The sequence below is a fragment of the Staurois parvus genome, unplaced genomic scaffold (assembly GCF_062004578.1).
Source record: "Staurois parvus isolate SC_StPar_1 unplaced genomic scaffold, SC_StPar_1.0 ptg000682l, whole genome shotgun sequence".
Lineage (NCBI taxonomy): Eukaryota > Metazoa > Chordata > Amphibia > Anura > Ranidae > Staurois > Staurois parvus.
In genome coordinates, this window is record NW_028318478.1 from 3,210,034 (window position 1) to 3,229,195 (window position 19,162).

At 38.7% G+C, this 19,162-nt stretch overlaps 1 protein-coding gene across 1 annotated transcript; it reads right to left on the reverse strand.

Moving 5' to 3' along the window:
* Nucleotides 1–3,959: 3,959 nt before the first annotated feature.
* LOC149447543 (olfactory receptor 5AP2-like) lies at nt 3,960–4,937 on the reverse strand. Its single transcript, XM_089652357.1, has one exon. The coding sequence runs from the start codon at nt 4,935–4,937 to the stop codon at nt 3,960–3,962; it is 978 nt and encodes a 325-aa protein (XP_089508483.1).
* Nucleotides 4,938–19,162: the final 14,225 nt, after the last annotated feature.

Genomic DNA, 19,162 nt, shown 5'->3' on the forward strand with positions numbered 1-19,162 from the left:
CACATCTCCACTTGAGATTTTCCATATATAATATTCAGTAATAAATATGTTCTGTAAATATGTTCTGTGATGAAGCACTACTTACCTGAATCTGAATGCATATACCTACCAAATTTGCATAGCCGGAATTATATTTTGACTGCCATTTATCCCAGACTGGAGTTCTCAATAACACATATATTATTTATTCTGCAGAGATGCATACATTTTATAATTGCAAAATGTTATTTTATACATAATAATTTTTGTCTTTCACTTATTCAAACATGGCATAGATCTTAAAGTTGATGTAAAGGCTTAAAGTTTTTTTAGCTTCATGTATTGTATGCATGAAGGTAAAAACTCTAGCGGTCTGATTATGTCAATATTTCTGTGCTCAAAGTGGTACATTTTTTTTCATGGAAATATGTCATTTTTTTATTGTAGGCCTGTAATTTTTAGGAATAACTCACTGAAATCTGTCTGAAAAAGAGTCTACTAAACATCCCGTGTATGATAAGATTTGAAACACGAAATCATAAATTATAATATAATAAATAATCATTAAAATAATAATATAATATATTTAATTCAATAATGTAATCAAACCTAAAACAATGAAATTTGAAATAGAGCGCCAAGTTCGCACATCACTGAGCAAAGTCGCAGAATCGTTTTCAGTGTCTGATAACGAATTTCCCCACGAATCATTCACTCAATTCTGCAAGTGGTTCTGATTTACTATCGCTGATCTCTAGCTGGTCTAAAACCGCTTTTGACCTAAAAGGACGCTTTTTGGACCCCATGGACGTTTCTCAGTTTCGAGGCAGAAAGAACAGTAAAAATGCTGGCAGGGCACAGGACAAAGCACTAGGGACAAAATGTATGTGAAATGGTTTGATACAGTAATGTTTTACTATGTGATTTTAGTGTATTAGTGAATGCCACTTTTTAACATTTTTAAATTTCCCGTCAATTCTGTCCCCCGTATGTCCCGACGCTTGCAGGGAACGGAACCCAGAAGACGGCATCTCAGTTTCGAGGCAGAAAGAACAGTAAAAATGCTGGCAGGGCACAGGACAAAGCACTCGGGACAAAATGTATGTGAAATGGTTTGATACAGTAATGTTTTACTATGTGATTTTAGTGTATTAGTGAATGCCACTTTTTAACATTTTTAAATTTCCCGTCAATTCTGTCCCCCGTATGTCCCGACGCTTGCAGGGAACGGAACCCAGAAGACGGCATCGGCTGGAGGACATGGCCGGGGACACTGCAGGGGGGACATTGTGGGAGCGCAGGACAAGGTAAGTGCTGGAGGGATGCCAGAGCAACGCTGCAGGGTAATCCTGAGTGTAGCTTGGGGTTACGCTTCTGGTACTGAAAGTTTACCCCGAGCTACACTAGGGAATACCGCCAGGGGGGTTAATAATGTCGAGATACTTTTGGGATGATTTATTTATTTTATTTATTTCAGGTACTTATATAGCGCTGTCAATTTACGCAGCGCCTTACATATATATTGTAAATTCACATCAGTCCCTAACCCCCAAGGGTCGTACAATCTAAGGTCCCTAACTCACATTCATATACAAGTGCCAATTTAGACAGGATCCAATTAACCTACTAGCATGTCTTTGGAGTGTGGGAGGAAACCGGAGTACCCGGAGGAAACCCACGCAGGCACAGGGAGAACACGCAAACTCCAGGCAGGAGGTGCTGTGGCTGGGATTCGAACCAATGACCCTAGTACTGCCAGGCGGAAGTGCTAACCATTTACCACTGCCACTGTGCTGCCCCACATTCATTAAGAAATAATTAAATGTGCCTTTAACATGCAGTTAACTCACTTCTAATCTGCATTTGGCCTGCTTAGACTTGTAAAGCCCTTTTTTACGGTGTCATGAGAAATACATTTTTAACCTGTTGCAGCCATTTCAGTGAAATAAGGAAAACTTACCTGCTGATGTTGTTCGTGTGCCTGTGTGGGTTTCTTCCTGGTACTCCTCTGGTTGCTTCCTATAAAGACATGCTGGTAGGTTAATTGGCTGATGTCTAAATCGGTCCTAGTATGTGTGGTTATGAATGTGAGGGACCTTACATTGTAAGCCCCTTTGAGGGCTTATAAATACCTGTAATAAAAGAATAAAATAATAAGGTTGATAAATCTCAGTTCTCTAAGAATGGATATGTAAAGATGGTTATTTTCAACCTGGGGACACTATCAGATATGTAATTTTGCACATAAAACTTATGTGAATAGTTGAGAAACAGAGTCAATTAAATTTCAGTCTTTGGGGTTGATGCACACTGGTGGTTTAGCTGATATGGGATAAAAAAAAAACAATTTAGCACAAGGAAAGTACACACAAGCTGTACACTGCTGGGCACTATTCTGAGCAGTACTTGAACACTATCTTATGTGATATGTATATATATATATATATATATATATATATATATGTGTGTGTGTGTGTGTGTAGTGCCCCGTCTAGTTAGCTAGGAGGAGCTAGTTAGCAGAGACTGAGCAGCAGCCTGGGTATGAGTTAGCCGGGGCGTGTGTCAGACAGGTCACATTTGGGTCAGGGTTGAAGGCTCTGCAGACCACCACCTGAAAAGTTTCTAGAAGGCAGTGGGTAGGGGTGAGGAGGGGCTGGTCTGCACACTTACGTGACTCTGGCCAATCCTCATGTAAGAGGCTTGACATGGGGCTAGTGCAGCCCTTATGTATTTGATTAGATTTGATGTGGTTGCTTTAAATATCTTTGTTTCACTTTCATTCACTTTCAGTTTTTATTCTTTTTGCAAAAACACATACACTTCTCTCACATAAAACCTCTGCTTACCCAGGTGGGCATACCAGAAAATGTAAAAGCAGTATAAAAATGATTCTTTCACAACTGGTTGAGGCAGTACACAGCAGTCTACCTCTGCTGTGGCAGAGCAGCCAGGCAAATCAGGACAGGGCTTCATGCCCCAACACAGGACAAGGAATCACCTCTCCTTTTTACATTAGGTACTACTTCAGAGATGTCGATCTAAAAAATCATATAAGGGATATAAATGGCTCCTGATGTGCAGAATGTGGGTTAATGGGTCCAAGATATTTGAAAGGTGCTTTCTTGATCATTGGGGGCCATTTAAACCCCCTGCCTCCTTAAAAACCACCTAAAACCAATGCCATTTTGTATTCTCTATTGACTCCAATGTGTTTCATCGAAATTGGGTTATTTTGCTGAAATGGTAAATTTTTTGGTAACATTTTGGCAAAGCAAAGACTCTTAATTTTGAAATCACCATTTATTTCAAACAGATAGATAGGAATGAGGAAAGACCCTTTTCAGCAAAGGTTTCCTTTTCAAACCTGAAGTACAAGGGAAGCCTAAAAATTCATTCAGTTGCCAGGTCTTCAGCCATGACATATAAAACGCAGACCTTTCATATAGGAATCTTAATTTTATATGCAACAGGAAGAGTAGGAACAACAAAAGTTCAAAAGTGAACTAGAAGCTATGGCAGGGAGATTTTGGTCTCAGAGTCCTTAAGAACTCAAACAAGTTAAAAGGGTGATTCTGCTTGCCAGATTTCTCCTGTAACTGAAATACCATAAGACTTGTATGCCATGAAGGCCAAAATAATAGCTTTCTTATGGTGCAGACATGAAATGCACACCACTATTAACTGTGCATATCTTGAAATTGGTCACCCACAACTCTCTATCTTATTTTCACCTTCTTTCTGCTTTCTGTAAATGCTATATGTTCCCTGCATTTGTTCACCTTGTTTGTTTTTAACTGTTCTCCCTTGCTGGCATCTTTTGTTCAACAAGTAAGCTCTTCTCAACAGGATATTTCTTTTTCATTCATCAAGGGGCCTTTTGGACTAAACGTACTATTCTTTATGCCCTACTTGGGAGCAAATTATTTTAAGTTGTGTTTTATGAAAAAAAACTTTAGGCTGTAGAATGGCTTTTTACAGTTCTAGTTTTGAACAAAACTAAGATGAAAGGTAATTCTCCGAGTAAAAAGCTGATGAAAAATCCTTCTGACTTCTGTGTTTCTTAAACTGTAGATAAGTGGATTCAGCATTGGTATAACCATTGTGTAGAAGATGGAAGCCATTACGTCTTGACGCATCTTTACATCACCACTTGGGTGAAGGTAATTGAATAACACAGTGCCATAAAATAAAGTGACACAAGCCAGGTGGGAGGCACAAGTGGAGAAAGCTTTTCTTTTTCCTTGAGATGATGGTATTTTTATGACTGTGATTGCAATCCAAAGATAAGATGTTACAATAATGAAAAGTGAACCTCCACCAATAATAGCAGCAGACAGGGAGACGATGATCTCATTTGTGGTTGTTTTAGAACATGACAATCTTATCAATGGAAGAGCATCGCAGATAAAATGGTCAATAATGTTTGAGCCACAGAAGTATAAATTAAATGTGAAGCCTGTTTGGATTGCAGCTTGAACTGTAGCAAATATATAAGAAGTGACAAATAGCATGTTGCATGTTCTCATTGTCATAATTGTTCCATAATACAAAGGATTGCAGATGGCTGCATATCGGTCATATGCCATCACACCAAAGAGAAGACACTCAGTGGACCCAAATGACGAAAACGTGAAGAGTTGAACTGCACAGCCAACACCTGATATATATTTGTTTTGTGTTATAAGATGGACCATGGTGTTAGGAACCACAGCAGATGCATAACATATGTCAGTGAATGCTAAATGGCTCAGGAAAATGTACATAGGAGTATGGAGGCTGGATGTGAGATGAATGATTAGTATGATACCAATATTTCCCATCAGGGTTACCAAGTACATGATAAGAAACACATTGAAAAGCACAAGCTGAAGGTGTGGATCATTAGTAAGACCCAAAAGGAGAAAGGCAGTAGACTTTGAGTAGTTCCCAGTGCCTCTCAGAACTGAAGACTGAATCATCTGCTATATAAATAAAAGAAAAATTCCCATTAGGTGATTTATTGATCTACGTCTCATCAACTAACCTCTATTATTTTGTACAGTTGATTATGGAAAATGCTGACTATATGGTCATTTGTTATTATGTTCTATAGTAAGGTTGACAGCAAAAAATTGCCTTTGGTCACAGATTATGATTTATTCATGAGCTACTGCAATGATTCTTGTAGAGATTGGTGGCCTTTTAAGTTCCAGATCTTTTTCACTCTTTATGTTCAACCAAAACTGTTAAAAACTAGCCTGCCTCAAGGTAATTACAGCTGTGAGGAACATTAAAGCTGCTATCCTTTGACTCCTGAACTGCTATTTCCAGATCAGCGATTCCACCTGCTGTGATTCTGCATAAATTATGTTTTACTTGTCCTCTGTACTTTCATAGTATGGCAGTTGTCATTTGAGCTGTCTCACACAGTTATGCTATATTAAAAAAAAAATACACCATGAGCGTTGCTGATTCAATAGAGATCTGAGTAATGGATACAGATACACTTAAACATGTGAAAGATGTTTAATGGGATTTCCAGTCTTTAATTGTATTGATATACAGAAAACATCAACGTGAGCTAACAAATCATATCACTGTATGGTAATTTTAAACAAAAAAATGCTTCTAGGATTTGCTAGCAATTTTTTTAGGTACATAGAGACATCCTGCTCCTGCTGCTGCATAAGAACTGTGCTCCATTTATCATGGATGAAGTCTATTAGTATGATCAGCTGAAAAATGCTTCTTAGACCACAATATAGTCTCCAAGTAGTTTCAATTGTGATTTGTTTTCATTAAGCAGTCAATCAATAAAGAGTGTTGACAGAACTTCTCTGACATACCAAAAGCTACTGAGAGAGACAACAAACTAGTTTATGTCTGAAATATAAAAAAAATACGAAACAGAAAATAAAATGATGTCACATAAAATATTACTTTCTTGTAAATTTTGCACAATTAGCTCAAACTGTTGAGTGATAGTATATTACTATAGTATATTATTGAGTTTATTATTGAGTGATTGTAAATAGTGAGTATTATTTTGTAGACTTCCAGTACCCTTTGTCAGCCTGGTGGTCTCCAAAATGTTTTGTATCACTTTGTAACTTAATAAATGTTGTAAGGCTGCAGCTAAATAAATGAATGTCTACCCTTTCGTAATGGCAACTTATTTTCCTGTTTGCTTTTCATTTCCTGCCTCAGTTTTGACTGCAGTAAGTGGCTCTGGCACGTCTGACACACATCACTTTAACTTTATTGCTTTGTATTAATCTTATGAGCATACTTCTCTATGTAATAATACAGTAAAACATTACATCTATTCAGAATTTAACTTTCAGGCATCTCTCCATTGCTGAAAGCAGATTTTGGACTGTATGGTAATGTTTTCTGTACAAAGTTGCTCTTTGCCTAGTGTGACTAAAAATGTCTATTTCTATCTAAAATAAAATGGTCTATAACGTTCATGGCTGGGCACAATAATAGAGAAAATGCAGCAATAAATGTATAAATATATACATAAATGTAGCCCTCTTTTGGGGGTTATGAGAAATGATCCTCCCCAAGCAAGCTATTGTACTAAACCTGTAGGTAAATAAGAGAACCAGAACCTTCGCTAAGTGGAAGAGTGGGTTTAATAATAAGTTGAAGTGCCTCAACCCAGGACAGGGCCTTTGTGAACAGAGCGGATTCCCTTCCTGTGAAATGAACCACTGTTGTCCAGCTAGTCTGGAATGTAGCTTCTCACCGGCAGGAACTGTGGTGTGGCACTGGAACTCAGAGTCAGTCTACCTATTCCCCTGGCTAGTAGTTTTTAATCCAACATGCATTTGAACCTCTAACTACTAGAAGTGGCCATCGAATGCCTAACCTGGCTCTAGCCTCTGCTGGTTATTGAGCCCTAAGCTAAAACTTGCAAAAGAATGCTAGACAGACGAAACAGGGTTACCTAGAATAACAGGAGCTGCATATAAACTCTATTGCAATAAACAGGTTCACCTACTAATATACTGGAAGGTGACCACTACACACTTACAGTAGCCCAGACCTAGCTATATGGCACTGTGCATGTGAGGTAATAACAATAGGACAGAGACTCCTCTGTTACTAGGATTCAGAAATACTGTCAAGAAGCCATGGATAGAAAATAGGAATACTTGTATAACAGTCTCTGTTTTTGATCTGGGTGAAAATACAGTGGTAGTAGTAGTAGTGTATAAGACCATGTGGCTCCCTTGTCTGTCTTTTCACTTTCAAAACAATATAATAAAAATGTTTTCATGGCTCTAACCACTCCAAATATATAATATAATAAACTAATTAAAAAAGGTGAACATAATAAATGGTCCCCAACAGAATCCTTACACAAAATCTTTATTGACACTCTAAAAATCTAAATCTAAAAACATTTCTGTGAAGACACATAAACAATACCTAGTGAGTTAAAATACACACAAAAATGTGTCATGGTACATTTTGATGTAAACTTTATAACATGACAATGGATAGGTTGCATCCTCAAAGCCAACTTGGCAAACAAACAAGGGCTTGGCATTTGGATAAACACTATACTGTAGTTATTAACTAAAAGATGTCCATGAGTTGATCCCAGTGTATATAGGCAGTCTAGAGGAGAGATGTGGTTTAACAGATGTTGATAGTACCCAGAAGGAAATAGATGTATATGGAACACCACCATCAATACTCCCTCGTGCCCAAAAAATGGAAGGAAGAGTCCCATTGGAGACTCCAAACAGCATGGAAAGTTATACATCAAATGCACAATCAAGGAAGTCCATCAAATAGGAACTAAAACCATGTGGTCCATAGGAGGAAATAGTAGGCTGATAAGTTAAGTAGAGGTAAAGTATCTTCATTTCATAATCACCTTGTACCTCCTTCGCACAGGTATTCAGTGTAAACAAAGAGCCTCATCCATTCTTGGATCAGTTCTTGGTATATACAATGTTTCAAGGCAAAAGGTTTTTTACACGATAACACATCTCTCATAAGGCCCTTAAAGTAGCTAAAGCCTTGTAAATGCAGTAGTCGAAATATTCCAGTATACTTATTAGTCTCTCATGATGTGGACCAAGATGTATCCAAAATGGGGCCCATGGCGGGTGTACAAAGCACTTCAATTACCCAACATTTCAAACATGATGGATCCCTATTGTGCTCAAGACAAACGTGTTGAGCAAGGGGTTTCTGCAATTAATAAGTGGATATCTCATAAATGTGTTCCTGAAATTGTGTCCGAACTGAGCGGAAGGTCTTGCCAATGCAGAAGGACCCACAGGGGCATAAGATGATATACACCACCTCAGTGGTGTCACAAGTGACCCTCTGGTTGCATCTGAGGGTCCTACCTGTGGGCAAGACCAACCTATCCCCCTGAATTACTTAGGGACAAGAATCACATTTGCCCATCTAGACATTCGCACATTTCTTTGACGAACGGAAGGTTTCCATGTGGTGTAGAAGCAAATCTACCAGAGAGCACGCATTGTGATGTATAATCTGGGGTTTATTTGGAATCAATTTACCCACTAAGGGGTCATCCAGTAGACATGTGAAGAACAAAAAAAATAGTTTTGTTTCATTTCTATTCGTTGTTTAAATAATTTAGTTTAGTTAAATTCCTTTTTGGAATTTGTTTTGTTTATTCAAATTTGAAAATGATTTGAAGTTTCCAAATTTCGTCGAATTGAATTGAATTCAATGGAATTCAAAAATTCGAATCAAATTCCAAATCAGTTTGACCAAATTTGAATTTATTCTATTCAAATTTTGGAAGATGGTTATATTCTTTCTATTCTTTTCTATTGTTTTTCTGCTCTATTCTTTTCTATTATATTCTTTTATTTTTTATTCTTTCCTTTTCTGTTCAAATTTATTATATTTGAAATTATAATCTTGGAAAATGATTAGATTCTTTCTAGTTTATTCTATTCTATTGTTTTATTTTTTTCTTCTCTATTCTATTCTTCTTTGTTTCATTCACATTAAAATGTATTCTCTTTGAATTCTAATTTGTTCTGTTCGATTTCTAATTTATTCTATTCGAAAATCAAATTTCGAATGATGGGAAAATTCTTCCTATTTTATTTTTTCAATATTTTTTTATTCTATTCTGTTCTTTTATTTTCTATTCTATTCAAACTTGAATTTATTCTATTTGAAATTTGAATTTTGGAAGATGGTTATATTCTTTCCATTCTTTTCTATAGTTTTCTATATTCTATTCTTTTATTTTCTATTCTATTCTATTCTTTTCTGTTCTATTTGAATTCAAATTTATTCCATTCAAATTCAGTGTATTTGAAATTTTGAATTTCGGAAGATGGTTATATTCTTTTTATTTTATTCAATTCTGTTGTTTTTTTCTATTTTATTCCTTTCTATGTATTCACATTTATTCTATTCAAATCTGAATTTATTCTATTCGAAAGATAGTTATAGTCTTTCTATTTTATTCTATTCCATTGTTTTTCTATTCTATTCCATTATTTTCTATTCTATGTTATTATTTTACTTTATATGCTATTTTCTTCTGTTTTACTCTATTCTATTCTTTTTATTCTATTCTTTTTGAAATTCAAATTTCGGAAGGCAGCTCTATTCTATTCTATTTACAAATCTTGTAATCGCCAATGCCACGCAATAACCTAAATCAACAGCGAAACTATCACGTACAAACTCTCCCGGTCAGAGTTTGTACGTGATAGTTTTGCTGTTGATTTAGGTACTGTATCAGTTTGGAGAGTGGGCTGGAATTTTAACCTGTACCTGAGGCCTTTGTATCAAAGTGTCTGATAGAGAATACAAACTAAGTGACCTGAACACCTAGATAGCTGGTGTCCCCATTATGGTGGCCATGGGACTGTAAAACATTGAAATGTCATATCTACAGTAGAAAGCTTTCCAGGGGGTCTAGTTAACAGTTTTAATTTCTTCATTCATTTTCCAAATTCAGACTTTGCCATCCTAGTTTGCCATCCATCTGCACATAGTCATAAACTGTAGAAATCATTTCTTAATAGAAATGAATAAAAACAATTACTTTTTTTCTCCATCCAGCATTGTGGTAATGTAGAAATAAAAAGGAGTTTTAGTTAAACCGGTAAGCATTTCAACTGAGAATGAGAAGTTTTACTCCTTGAAGAATCAATGCATCTATAAAATAATTGAAGCATGCTAAGGGCAAGCATACTGTAACGCTATACTAAGACAAAAAGGTAAAAAAAATTAAAGAAATGGCAAATTCCATGGACCACTTGATCTTTCTCTTCTGTGTTTCCATGTCAATTCTGGGGAATTTTGCAGTCACACTAAATATTGTATACATTTAGGAAAATACCTTCTTCAGCAGAACCACCATTTAGAACCGACAAAGCTGCAGCATATAGATTTCTTAGTAGGCAGTGTGGATAGATTGGGGCCTGTTACATGTTAGCCCACAGTGAATGCTGCACATATATCAAAGACCCCACCTCCCTTTATCTCAAGTGCAATTAAAACCAATATTCAACTGAAAATGTACCTTCATTCTCTTCCTCCCCCAAGCCTCTAACTAAATTGCAGCTTTTTTATTTACCAAGCAATGACCTTTTTTTCATGGTACCCGTTCCCACTTCCTAAATCCTCGCCTCAACCCGCAGCCTACTGTGATAACATCATACATCCCATGAGACTACAGAACCAAGTCCCTTTACTCCTTGACCTGGTACATCTGATCTGAGGTTTGATTTGCATGTGATGTACAAGATGATTTTAAATGTGAGCATATTCGATATGTGATACTTTGTTTGGTGAATAAATAGTTTTACACTATGAAAGCATTCACTTCTATTTTCTGAGGGATCAAGTGGCTGCAGCCACCTTATGTGCCTGAAGAGGAGATCTGCTGCCCTGTGAGCCTGTGCTGGAATCTGTACATGAGGGGAGGTCAGTGTGGAGAGCTGTGGAGGATTACCTACTATTAAGGGTCCATGTGTTAGTGATCCTGAAGGCCTTTTGAACCTATGCGGGTCGCAAGAGGGAGGTGTGCGGGCAATTCAGCCATTTTTGGATATCTCTGCACATTTATCAGCATTTTTTTTTTTTCTTCTTCAAGAATTGCTGTGGACTTTATATATGTTTTTTTGTATATTGCCAGGTGTTTTACACCTCACGGGACTTTATATATTCATTCATTTATTCATGTTTGTTTGCATGATTAGTTTTTAGTTTATGCGTTTATTGGGATGCACATGCGTTTTGTGTTATATGGTGGGAACTGATTTTTAGTTCTGGTGGGAGGTTTTTCTAGCACATTGAGTCCTGTTGTGACTTACTTGTTTGATTTGGAGCACTATTGGATCCCATTGGATTACTTGGGGCACCATTTATGTTATTTGGTCCTTTTAGGACCTCGTATTGACACTTGTCACACATGATTATTTATGAGTTTTTTGGCACTATTTAATATTGTGTGTTTATGTTATTTGTGTCACTAATTTTGCACTGTTTCACTTATTCATTTATGTGTGAAGAATTTTTATGGTAGTAGCGCTGCATCATTTGTGTTTCCTTTCACATATACTTTCTATGCTTTATCACTTTACTTCAATGTTGGGACATTCCATTATGGGGTAGTATATACCTTTATATTTACCATGGTGGTTACTCTGAATATTTTTACATTGGCATTGGTTTTTAATCTATTTTTGTTCCATTAATTGTTCTGTGGTTATTATCGTATTATCCCTTTATAATGCTGTACAGGTGGGATGAGCCGCCTGCTCTGTCCGGCTCTCCTCCCCCTGTGCTTCCTGTTGCCGGCCTTCATGACTGCTCTTCTATAAAATGACCTCGTTAACCCTGGACTTGACAAGGTGCATGTGCACGAAACGCGTTGTCCATGTTATTGGCCTCCATCTCAGCTTGCGGTCCAATGCTGAATCTTCCTTCCCGCCTTCCATAGACCGCGGTGATGTTATCCCGCGACTCCACGGTCACGCGGTCTTTGCAGTGACAGGTGTATCTCCAACAGAGCGGACAGGCCGTCCACCCTAGCCCAGGCTGTCTTGCCATATTACTGGCTTATTTTCCCTTGTGACACACATTGGTTTACTACAATAATGGTACACCTCCTAGAGAGGTTTTTACTGTTACAACTCCTACAGCACTGTTTTTCTTGGATACTCTTAGAAGCTACAGGTTAGCTACCCCTAAACGGATGTCTGTGCTGTAGCAAGTATTTTTTGGGCACACATGTGTAGCATTAATTTTTGACTGTTTAATCTACAAAATATGTTTTAATAGCTGCAGTTATCCTTAGGGATGCAGTACAAAAATTATTTTATATTCAGAACATTAAGTTTGTTTCAGATTTCATATGACAGTTTTAGCTTCAAATATCTGTTCTGAGAGTTTGTTCAAAAACGTAGACATGTTTCATATTGATGTTCACAGATACCTGCAGGCAGTCTCCTGTTAGCTCCCAGCTAAGTTCAGTTCAGTAGGTATGCTCTGTAATAAAGAAGTGAACTACCCATTGCACTGTCCCATATGTGTGTGTAGTACAGACAAGGATAGCCATGGCACACCGTGTCATTCAATTTAGCAAACTACCCACCCAGATTCGTATGTGCTGATGACTGCAAATGTTGACTACAATTGAATAGCCTGATATGTCTTTATAGACATTTAACTCTGGCTGGAGCTCTCTATTAACAAGACAGATACTGTATGTATTACTCTGCAGAGACACGTGAATAATTGCAAAATGGAATTTTAGAACTAATATTTTTTTAAAAGGTGTTTATTTTGCATTTATGAAACACAAACAAAAAAACAGAACAAGGAAGAGACAAATAATAACAGGAGTTCAAACTAAAAAATCAAAGAATAAGGGTACATAATACAGAAAAGGGGATCCAAAACAAAAACCAAACATCAAACTATCATAGGCAAGAAACCCAATACATATGACAAAGGATAATCACGAGACAACTTATAACTAATATTTAGCGTTTTGTCTATTTCAAACATGACTTAGAACTGAAGACAACACAAAATACTTGTAAAAATTACCTCCAATGACATGGCAGTGGCAATGGAAAACATTGCATGTTATGAAAGCTACATTATTTAAACATTTTTAAAGCCCCTGTGTTTGCCTCTCCTGATAATTCACAGTTTTACCTAATTAATGCTATAAGCAAGAAGTGACTAGTGATCAGAAGTACTCTACACAGCATAGTATGCTAAATATAGAAACACTATTTTTTTTTATTTATGAGTAGAATTGCTTATCATTTTATGTATACACTCACCAGCCAATGTTATTTACTTAATATACTTATTGGGTATACCTTGCTAGTGCCAAGAAAATATCCCTCACACCATTACACTGCCAGCCTGAACTGTTGATATAAGGCAGGATGGATCCATGTGTTCATGTTTTTTACACCAAATTCTGACCCTACCATCTAAATGTTGCAGGAACCAGTCTGCCCATTCTTCTCTGACCTCTGATGTCAAATGTAAAACAAGGCTCCACAGTGTTTGAGGTATTCACTCCGTAGAGTGCCTCTGTTCCCCTTTGGTCTGTTTCCCTTTGGTCTGGGGTGGTAGCGGGTGGTGACCAAGGGTGTCTGTTACAAACGTAACAGCTGCACATTGATGATGTCACTTCAAGAAAAAAAACATTATTCTAGGTTTGTCTGCTAATCTCTATGATTAGGTCCAATCAGGGTGAAACACGGTCTATGGCAGGGCACTGCTAACAGACAAACCTGGAATAAAGATCTTTTTTCATGACGTGCCATCATCAGTGTGCTGCTGTTTGCTGTGGCCAGCACTTCTGCCTTGTTTTGAGTCCCATAAAGGACACTGTCTGCATAGAGCTTGCATGTTCTCCCTACACTTTTGTGGGTGTATCTGGGTAGCCTTCTTAGCAGGTGCAGGTAGCTAGTCTACCACTAGGTGGCTCTATCCCAGAATAGGGAATTATGTAATTGGGTGTTAGGACCCTTCAAGAGCAAAGGTCCTGTAGTGATGTAATGGGTGGAGTCAGGGCCCATGTAAATGCCAGGATGAGGGGAGCCTTGTGAGTTGGGGCATGGAAGTCAAATACCTGAGAGCTATTTGGATGTAGTCAGCTACTGCAAAGGGCCCTTCACAGGGCTGAAATTCTGGGTGAGGTAGCTCAACACCAAGATGGACCCACTGCAGTCAGGCTGGAATAAATTCTCTTAGACTTAGGGGTCTATTTATAAAAAAATTCACTTTGTGAATGTCTCAGCATCAAGCGTAAGGAATAAAAATGTCTGTAACATGTATGTAATGGTTTCTGAGTTGCCTTTCACCAGGAGAATGTAGAATTCCCTAACATTCAATCCTAAGAGAAAAATAGTTATAAGAACTTTTAACTATGAGAGTTAATATTCACCATTTGGGAAATAAGCCTAACCCTATAAGCTAAGAACATTCAACCAGCAGGGGAAATAATATGAAGGAAATCTCTGCACAGTGTACATCTATTGAATATCCTGTGCAAATGGCCAAACAAAAGGATGTTCAGCCGAGTGAATAGTGTGAAGTGAAACATTTAACAGTGGTGTTATTACCAGTAGTACATGTGACAGCTTCCTTCTAGTTGTTAGGGAGCTGGCGCCTGCTGGCATCCTAACAACCAATGCTTCATCCCTGTCTAGCACATTAGGCTGTCAGATGGGGATTTCTGACTGGCAGATGAATATAAACAAACAGTGCTTTAGCCATTTAGGTCTGGTATGTATTTGTTATGGGCTGGGATTGGGATTGGAAGCCAGTAGCTGTAGCAGCAGCGGTCAGCTGTATAAATGCAGAAGTAGATCCCCCTAGTGGATGAATCAGGCTCACCAGAGGCGCAATGTCTAATCACCGTCCAGTCTTCACCAAAGCCCCTTATGGTGGAGATGGGCTTTGCTACATGCCACGTCATGGCCCTCTGGATTGCCCCAACAAGAAGAGAGCAAGTGAGGGTCAAGTGATGAAGCAGATCAGGAAACCATGGAAGCATAGTCGATGAACAAGCCAAAAGGTCTGGAACAGTAGTAGCTGGATGGGATCAGTCAGAATAATAGTTGATGAACAAGCCAGGAAGTGGCTTAAAGTGTCGCTGAAGGCAACACTTTATATTTAGGTTTTGGATGGAGTGGAGAAGGATTAGAACTATTGTCAGATTTTATTGCTGCCTGTGCCCCCATTAGGCACTAGGAAGATTTATCCACTCTATATGTCCTGTTTACCATTATCAAAAGTGAAAGTAAAAGAAATTCCCAAATTTTGGGTTGGCGCCAGAACAGGAATAGAGGGGAAATCTTCCAATGGGACACTAATTCTGGTGACACTCAAGGATACTTTCACTTTGGAAGGTTTTCCTATCATTTTCTTGGTTGACTATGGGACAGGATGTGAAAGGGAATCACCCCCAAAGGGACACAGGTGGCAAAAAAATACTGACATGGGTTATAACCCTCCCTTGTTCTATCAAAAATAAAAAAAGTTTTGCCTTTACTGAAACTTAAAATATAAAGTTCATGGGAGGAGCAAAAAGTTCAAGGTTACAAGGTAAGGTAAGGTAATAGAGTCCCCCAAAATTCAATGTCAAACCCTTGAATCTGGCATAGATTTTAAAGAGGAACCCCATGCAAGAAACAAAGAAAACAAAGCATAGGGTCCTTCTCCAAAATATGTACAGACCCTTATCCGAGTATGCATCCTAAGTGGTCCGGAAAAGGGGGAAAGAGCATGCTCCTCCCCCATGAACCATACCATGCTTTTATGGTCAAAAATAAAGTTTTTTAACCAAAAAAAATCTGTGTATGGTATGCCCAACCTTCTACACTGTTGTCACCTCCTGATTCACACTCGATGGCAATTGCCAGATGTCAAAATGACAATTGAGAATTGCTGTGTAAATACACCAGCTGTAATAGCTGCTGATGTAAAAGGACTTCTGACACATTGTTTATAAACGTTGTGCAGATGTAAGATAGAGAGATATCAAGTAACATTTTATTCATCTGCAGCTTGAAGGGATGCACTTTGATCTGATAATGTCAATTAAAGTAATCTGACAAGAAAAAACAAAACTTTTTTTAAACTATTTGAGTCTCCAGACCTTTATCTCCCTAAACCTCTTAGGTCCCTTTTTTCATTTTTGATGATGTCTGTTTTGCACTTTATATCTTTTTTTTTTAATTTGGTGGCAGTTTTGAATACATATTTTAATTTATTTGTTTTTGTTGGAATAAATAGTAAAGTTTACTTGTTTCATTACAAGTTTGCACTCCCATATATTTGCTGTTTGGATGCACCGATCCCGCTATCAGGATCGGTGCCGATGCCGAGCATTTTCACAAGTACTCCTATTTGTGAAAATTCTCCCGAAACCTAAAACGTCAGTGGACACAAATTGCACTGCAAAGAATAGCATGCGATTTGAACAGGAACATGGTTTGACCCCTGTCCAAATCGCATGCGGATTCCCCACAGCTCCTGTGTGAACCCAGGTTTTTCATAGCCTGAGTCCACACAGGAGCGATGCGGGAAGCCTCCCCACATCAGAGCCATGCTGTCACAGCACAGATATGGTGATCAGCATGGGAGGCTGTATCTTTCCATCCCTGTATTCTCTGATGGATAGCTCTTTGTGAAGGGGGAATGGGGGGGGGGCTGGAACACAAGAACTCTCCGAGTGTCATCCCTGCAAGGAGAGGTCTGGGGATATGAAATCCCCACAGTTTCTCTCCTCTCTGTGCAGGGATGACAGTACAGGCTAGACAGCTTTCGATTGGTCAGCACAGTCATGCCATATTGTGTGTAATTTGTTTATTTCCTATGATTGACAGCCCTGTGTAGTAACTATAATGCAGTCTTTTTCAGAAATACCCCAATTAAAATACCACATTATGGCTACTGGATAGGGTTGAGGATCATAGGAAATAAACATATTATATACATATACACATATACTGTATACACACTGTATATACAAATGTTCCACACTCTGGAAAGAATTCTCCCTTTTGTAATAATTTCAGCAAACACAGTGTAATAATAATACCAATCATGAAAAAACAAACAATAATCTGTAATTAATTCCCCTTATAAAAAGAAAACAATATTGTTCAGCTTCACAAAGTCCTGAATATGTTCCCACCTCCGTGATCTGTGCTCACTGGCATTGGGACGGCTATGAGATGGATAGCTGCTATTAGTGTTGTCACTAGTTCTGGGCACCAAGCGCACGTGCTTCACATCTCCTGTGAGGTGCCCCAGTCGCCAGCACCATGGTCACCCCATATTGCGGTAGCCAGTATCTCTCTCCATCAGCTGCCTGTCAAAAGAGTGCAAATTACAATAATAGAATGTAGTCAAATAGTAGAATGTCAGGATAGCAAATGTCACAGCCCAGGAAAGCTTCCCCTAGACTCTTACATGTCCTATAACAGAACACCAGGAGGAGCCAGGAGGAGCCTGGCGGGAAGAGCATTCTTCAGCATTGAGCCACGCTGTATCTGAGGTATGTGTTAGGAAGGGAGATTGAGAGGGAATAGGCAGATTTGTGTGTGTGTGTGTGTGTGGGGGGGGGGGGGGGGGTCTTGGAATTTGGAGGGAAGATGTTTTTGCTTGGAGGGAGATTTGGGAGGAGGAATAAGATCATTTGTGCTAATAGTAGGGGTTGGGGGGTGTTTATACTGGGAGGGAGATTTGGAGGGGACAGGATTTGTCCTCAGACAGAGAATTTTGGGGACGGGTAAGAGGGTAAGAGGATTTGGGCTGGGAGAGGGGATTTGGGAGGAATAAGTAAATTTATACTAAAAAGAGGGGTTTGGAAGGAGTGGAATGTGTGGGGATTTGTGCTGGGAAGGGGGATTTGGGGGAGAATAAGAGGATTTGTCCTGGAATGAATTTAGTGGGAAAAGAAAATTTGTACTAGAATGGGGATTTGAGGCAGGGAGAGACTTTGTACTGGGAGGGGGAATTTGAGGGGAAAGGATTTGTACAGAGAGGGAGGGAATCGGGGGGGGGTGAAAGATTTGTGCTGGGGGGGGACAGAATTGCAAAAGGGTGGAAGAGAATTTGTGCTTGAAGGGTGGATGGGGGGACTTGTGCTTGGGGTAAGAGGGTTTGTACTAGAAAGGATATTTGTGGGGGGGGGGGAATTTGTGCTGGAATGGAAAGAGGAATTGTGCTGGGAGGGGGGATTGGGTAGTAGGGAGAGGATTTGTGCTGGAATGAGTGTAGAGAAGATTGGGGGAGAGAATTTATACTGGGTGGGTGGATAAGGGGAGATTTTTTCTGGGATTGGAAGAAAATTTATGCTGGGAGGGGGTATTGGTGCGTAGATGGTTTGTGCTAGAAAGGGGGAGAGGATTTGTGCGGGGACTGACAGTTTGGCAGGGTAGAAGAGGATTTGTGCTGGCAGGAGGGGATTTGGGGGATGGAAGAAGATTTGTGCTGGCAAGGGAGGGAAGGTTTGGGCAAGGATTTGTGCAGAGAGGGGTGAGCGTGGCAGGTTAATGCTTACCTTTTTTTTGCAGGGGAGTGTTGCTGTAGGGGTAATGTGGGGGAGAGTATTGCTTGTGGGGGGAATTTTGTACTCTGTAGACACCTACACTGTTCAACACACACTCCTGTCTTCTACATTCTGTGCATTATGTACTCCTGACCTGTGCTTTCTGTGTGTTGTGTACTCCCAAACCCCACTCTGACTACAAGTTTTTTTTTTTAATTAATGTGCTGAGGTTCATATGTGTTTGTGAGACTGTTATTTGTGGCACAGCAATCTAAACATATTTTATAGGTACAAGGAAGTTTGTTTAACCAAGCCTCTTAATACCTCTCCACTGTTAACAGTTTAGCCTCACCCACCGTTCATTGTGGCTCTCTGTAATTAAGTGGTCCAATAAAATTATATTACTGTATAACATCTCATGAATCCATAATTTACCAAGATCAGCCCTAATTAACTTCTTCTTCCCTCATCCCCTTAACTATCTTTCTCCCCTCTTTTTTTCATGTTTATGTGTATTTTTCTGGCCATTGATATTTAATTTTTTTTCATTGTTATTTGTTTTTTATGTTTTTTTAGTGTTGTATTAAAGAAAGGGCAAAATATTTTATATGCGAATAACTTTGCAACGCTTTATACCAGAATAATAAT

Excerpts from the sequence above, each read along its gene's own strand:
- LOC149447543 (XM_089652357.1), bottom strand. The coding sequence starts at position 4,937 with ATGATTCAGTCTTCAGTTCTGAGAGGCACTGGGAACTACTCAAAGTCT.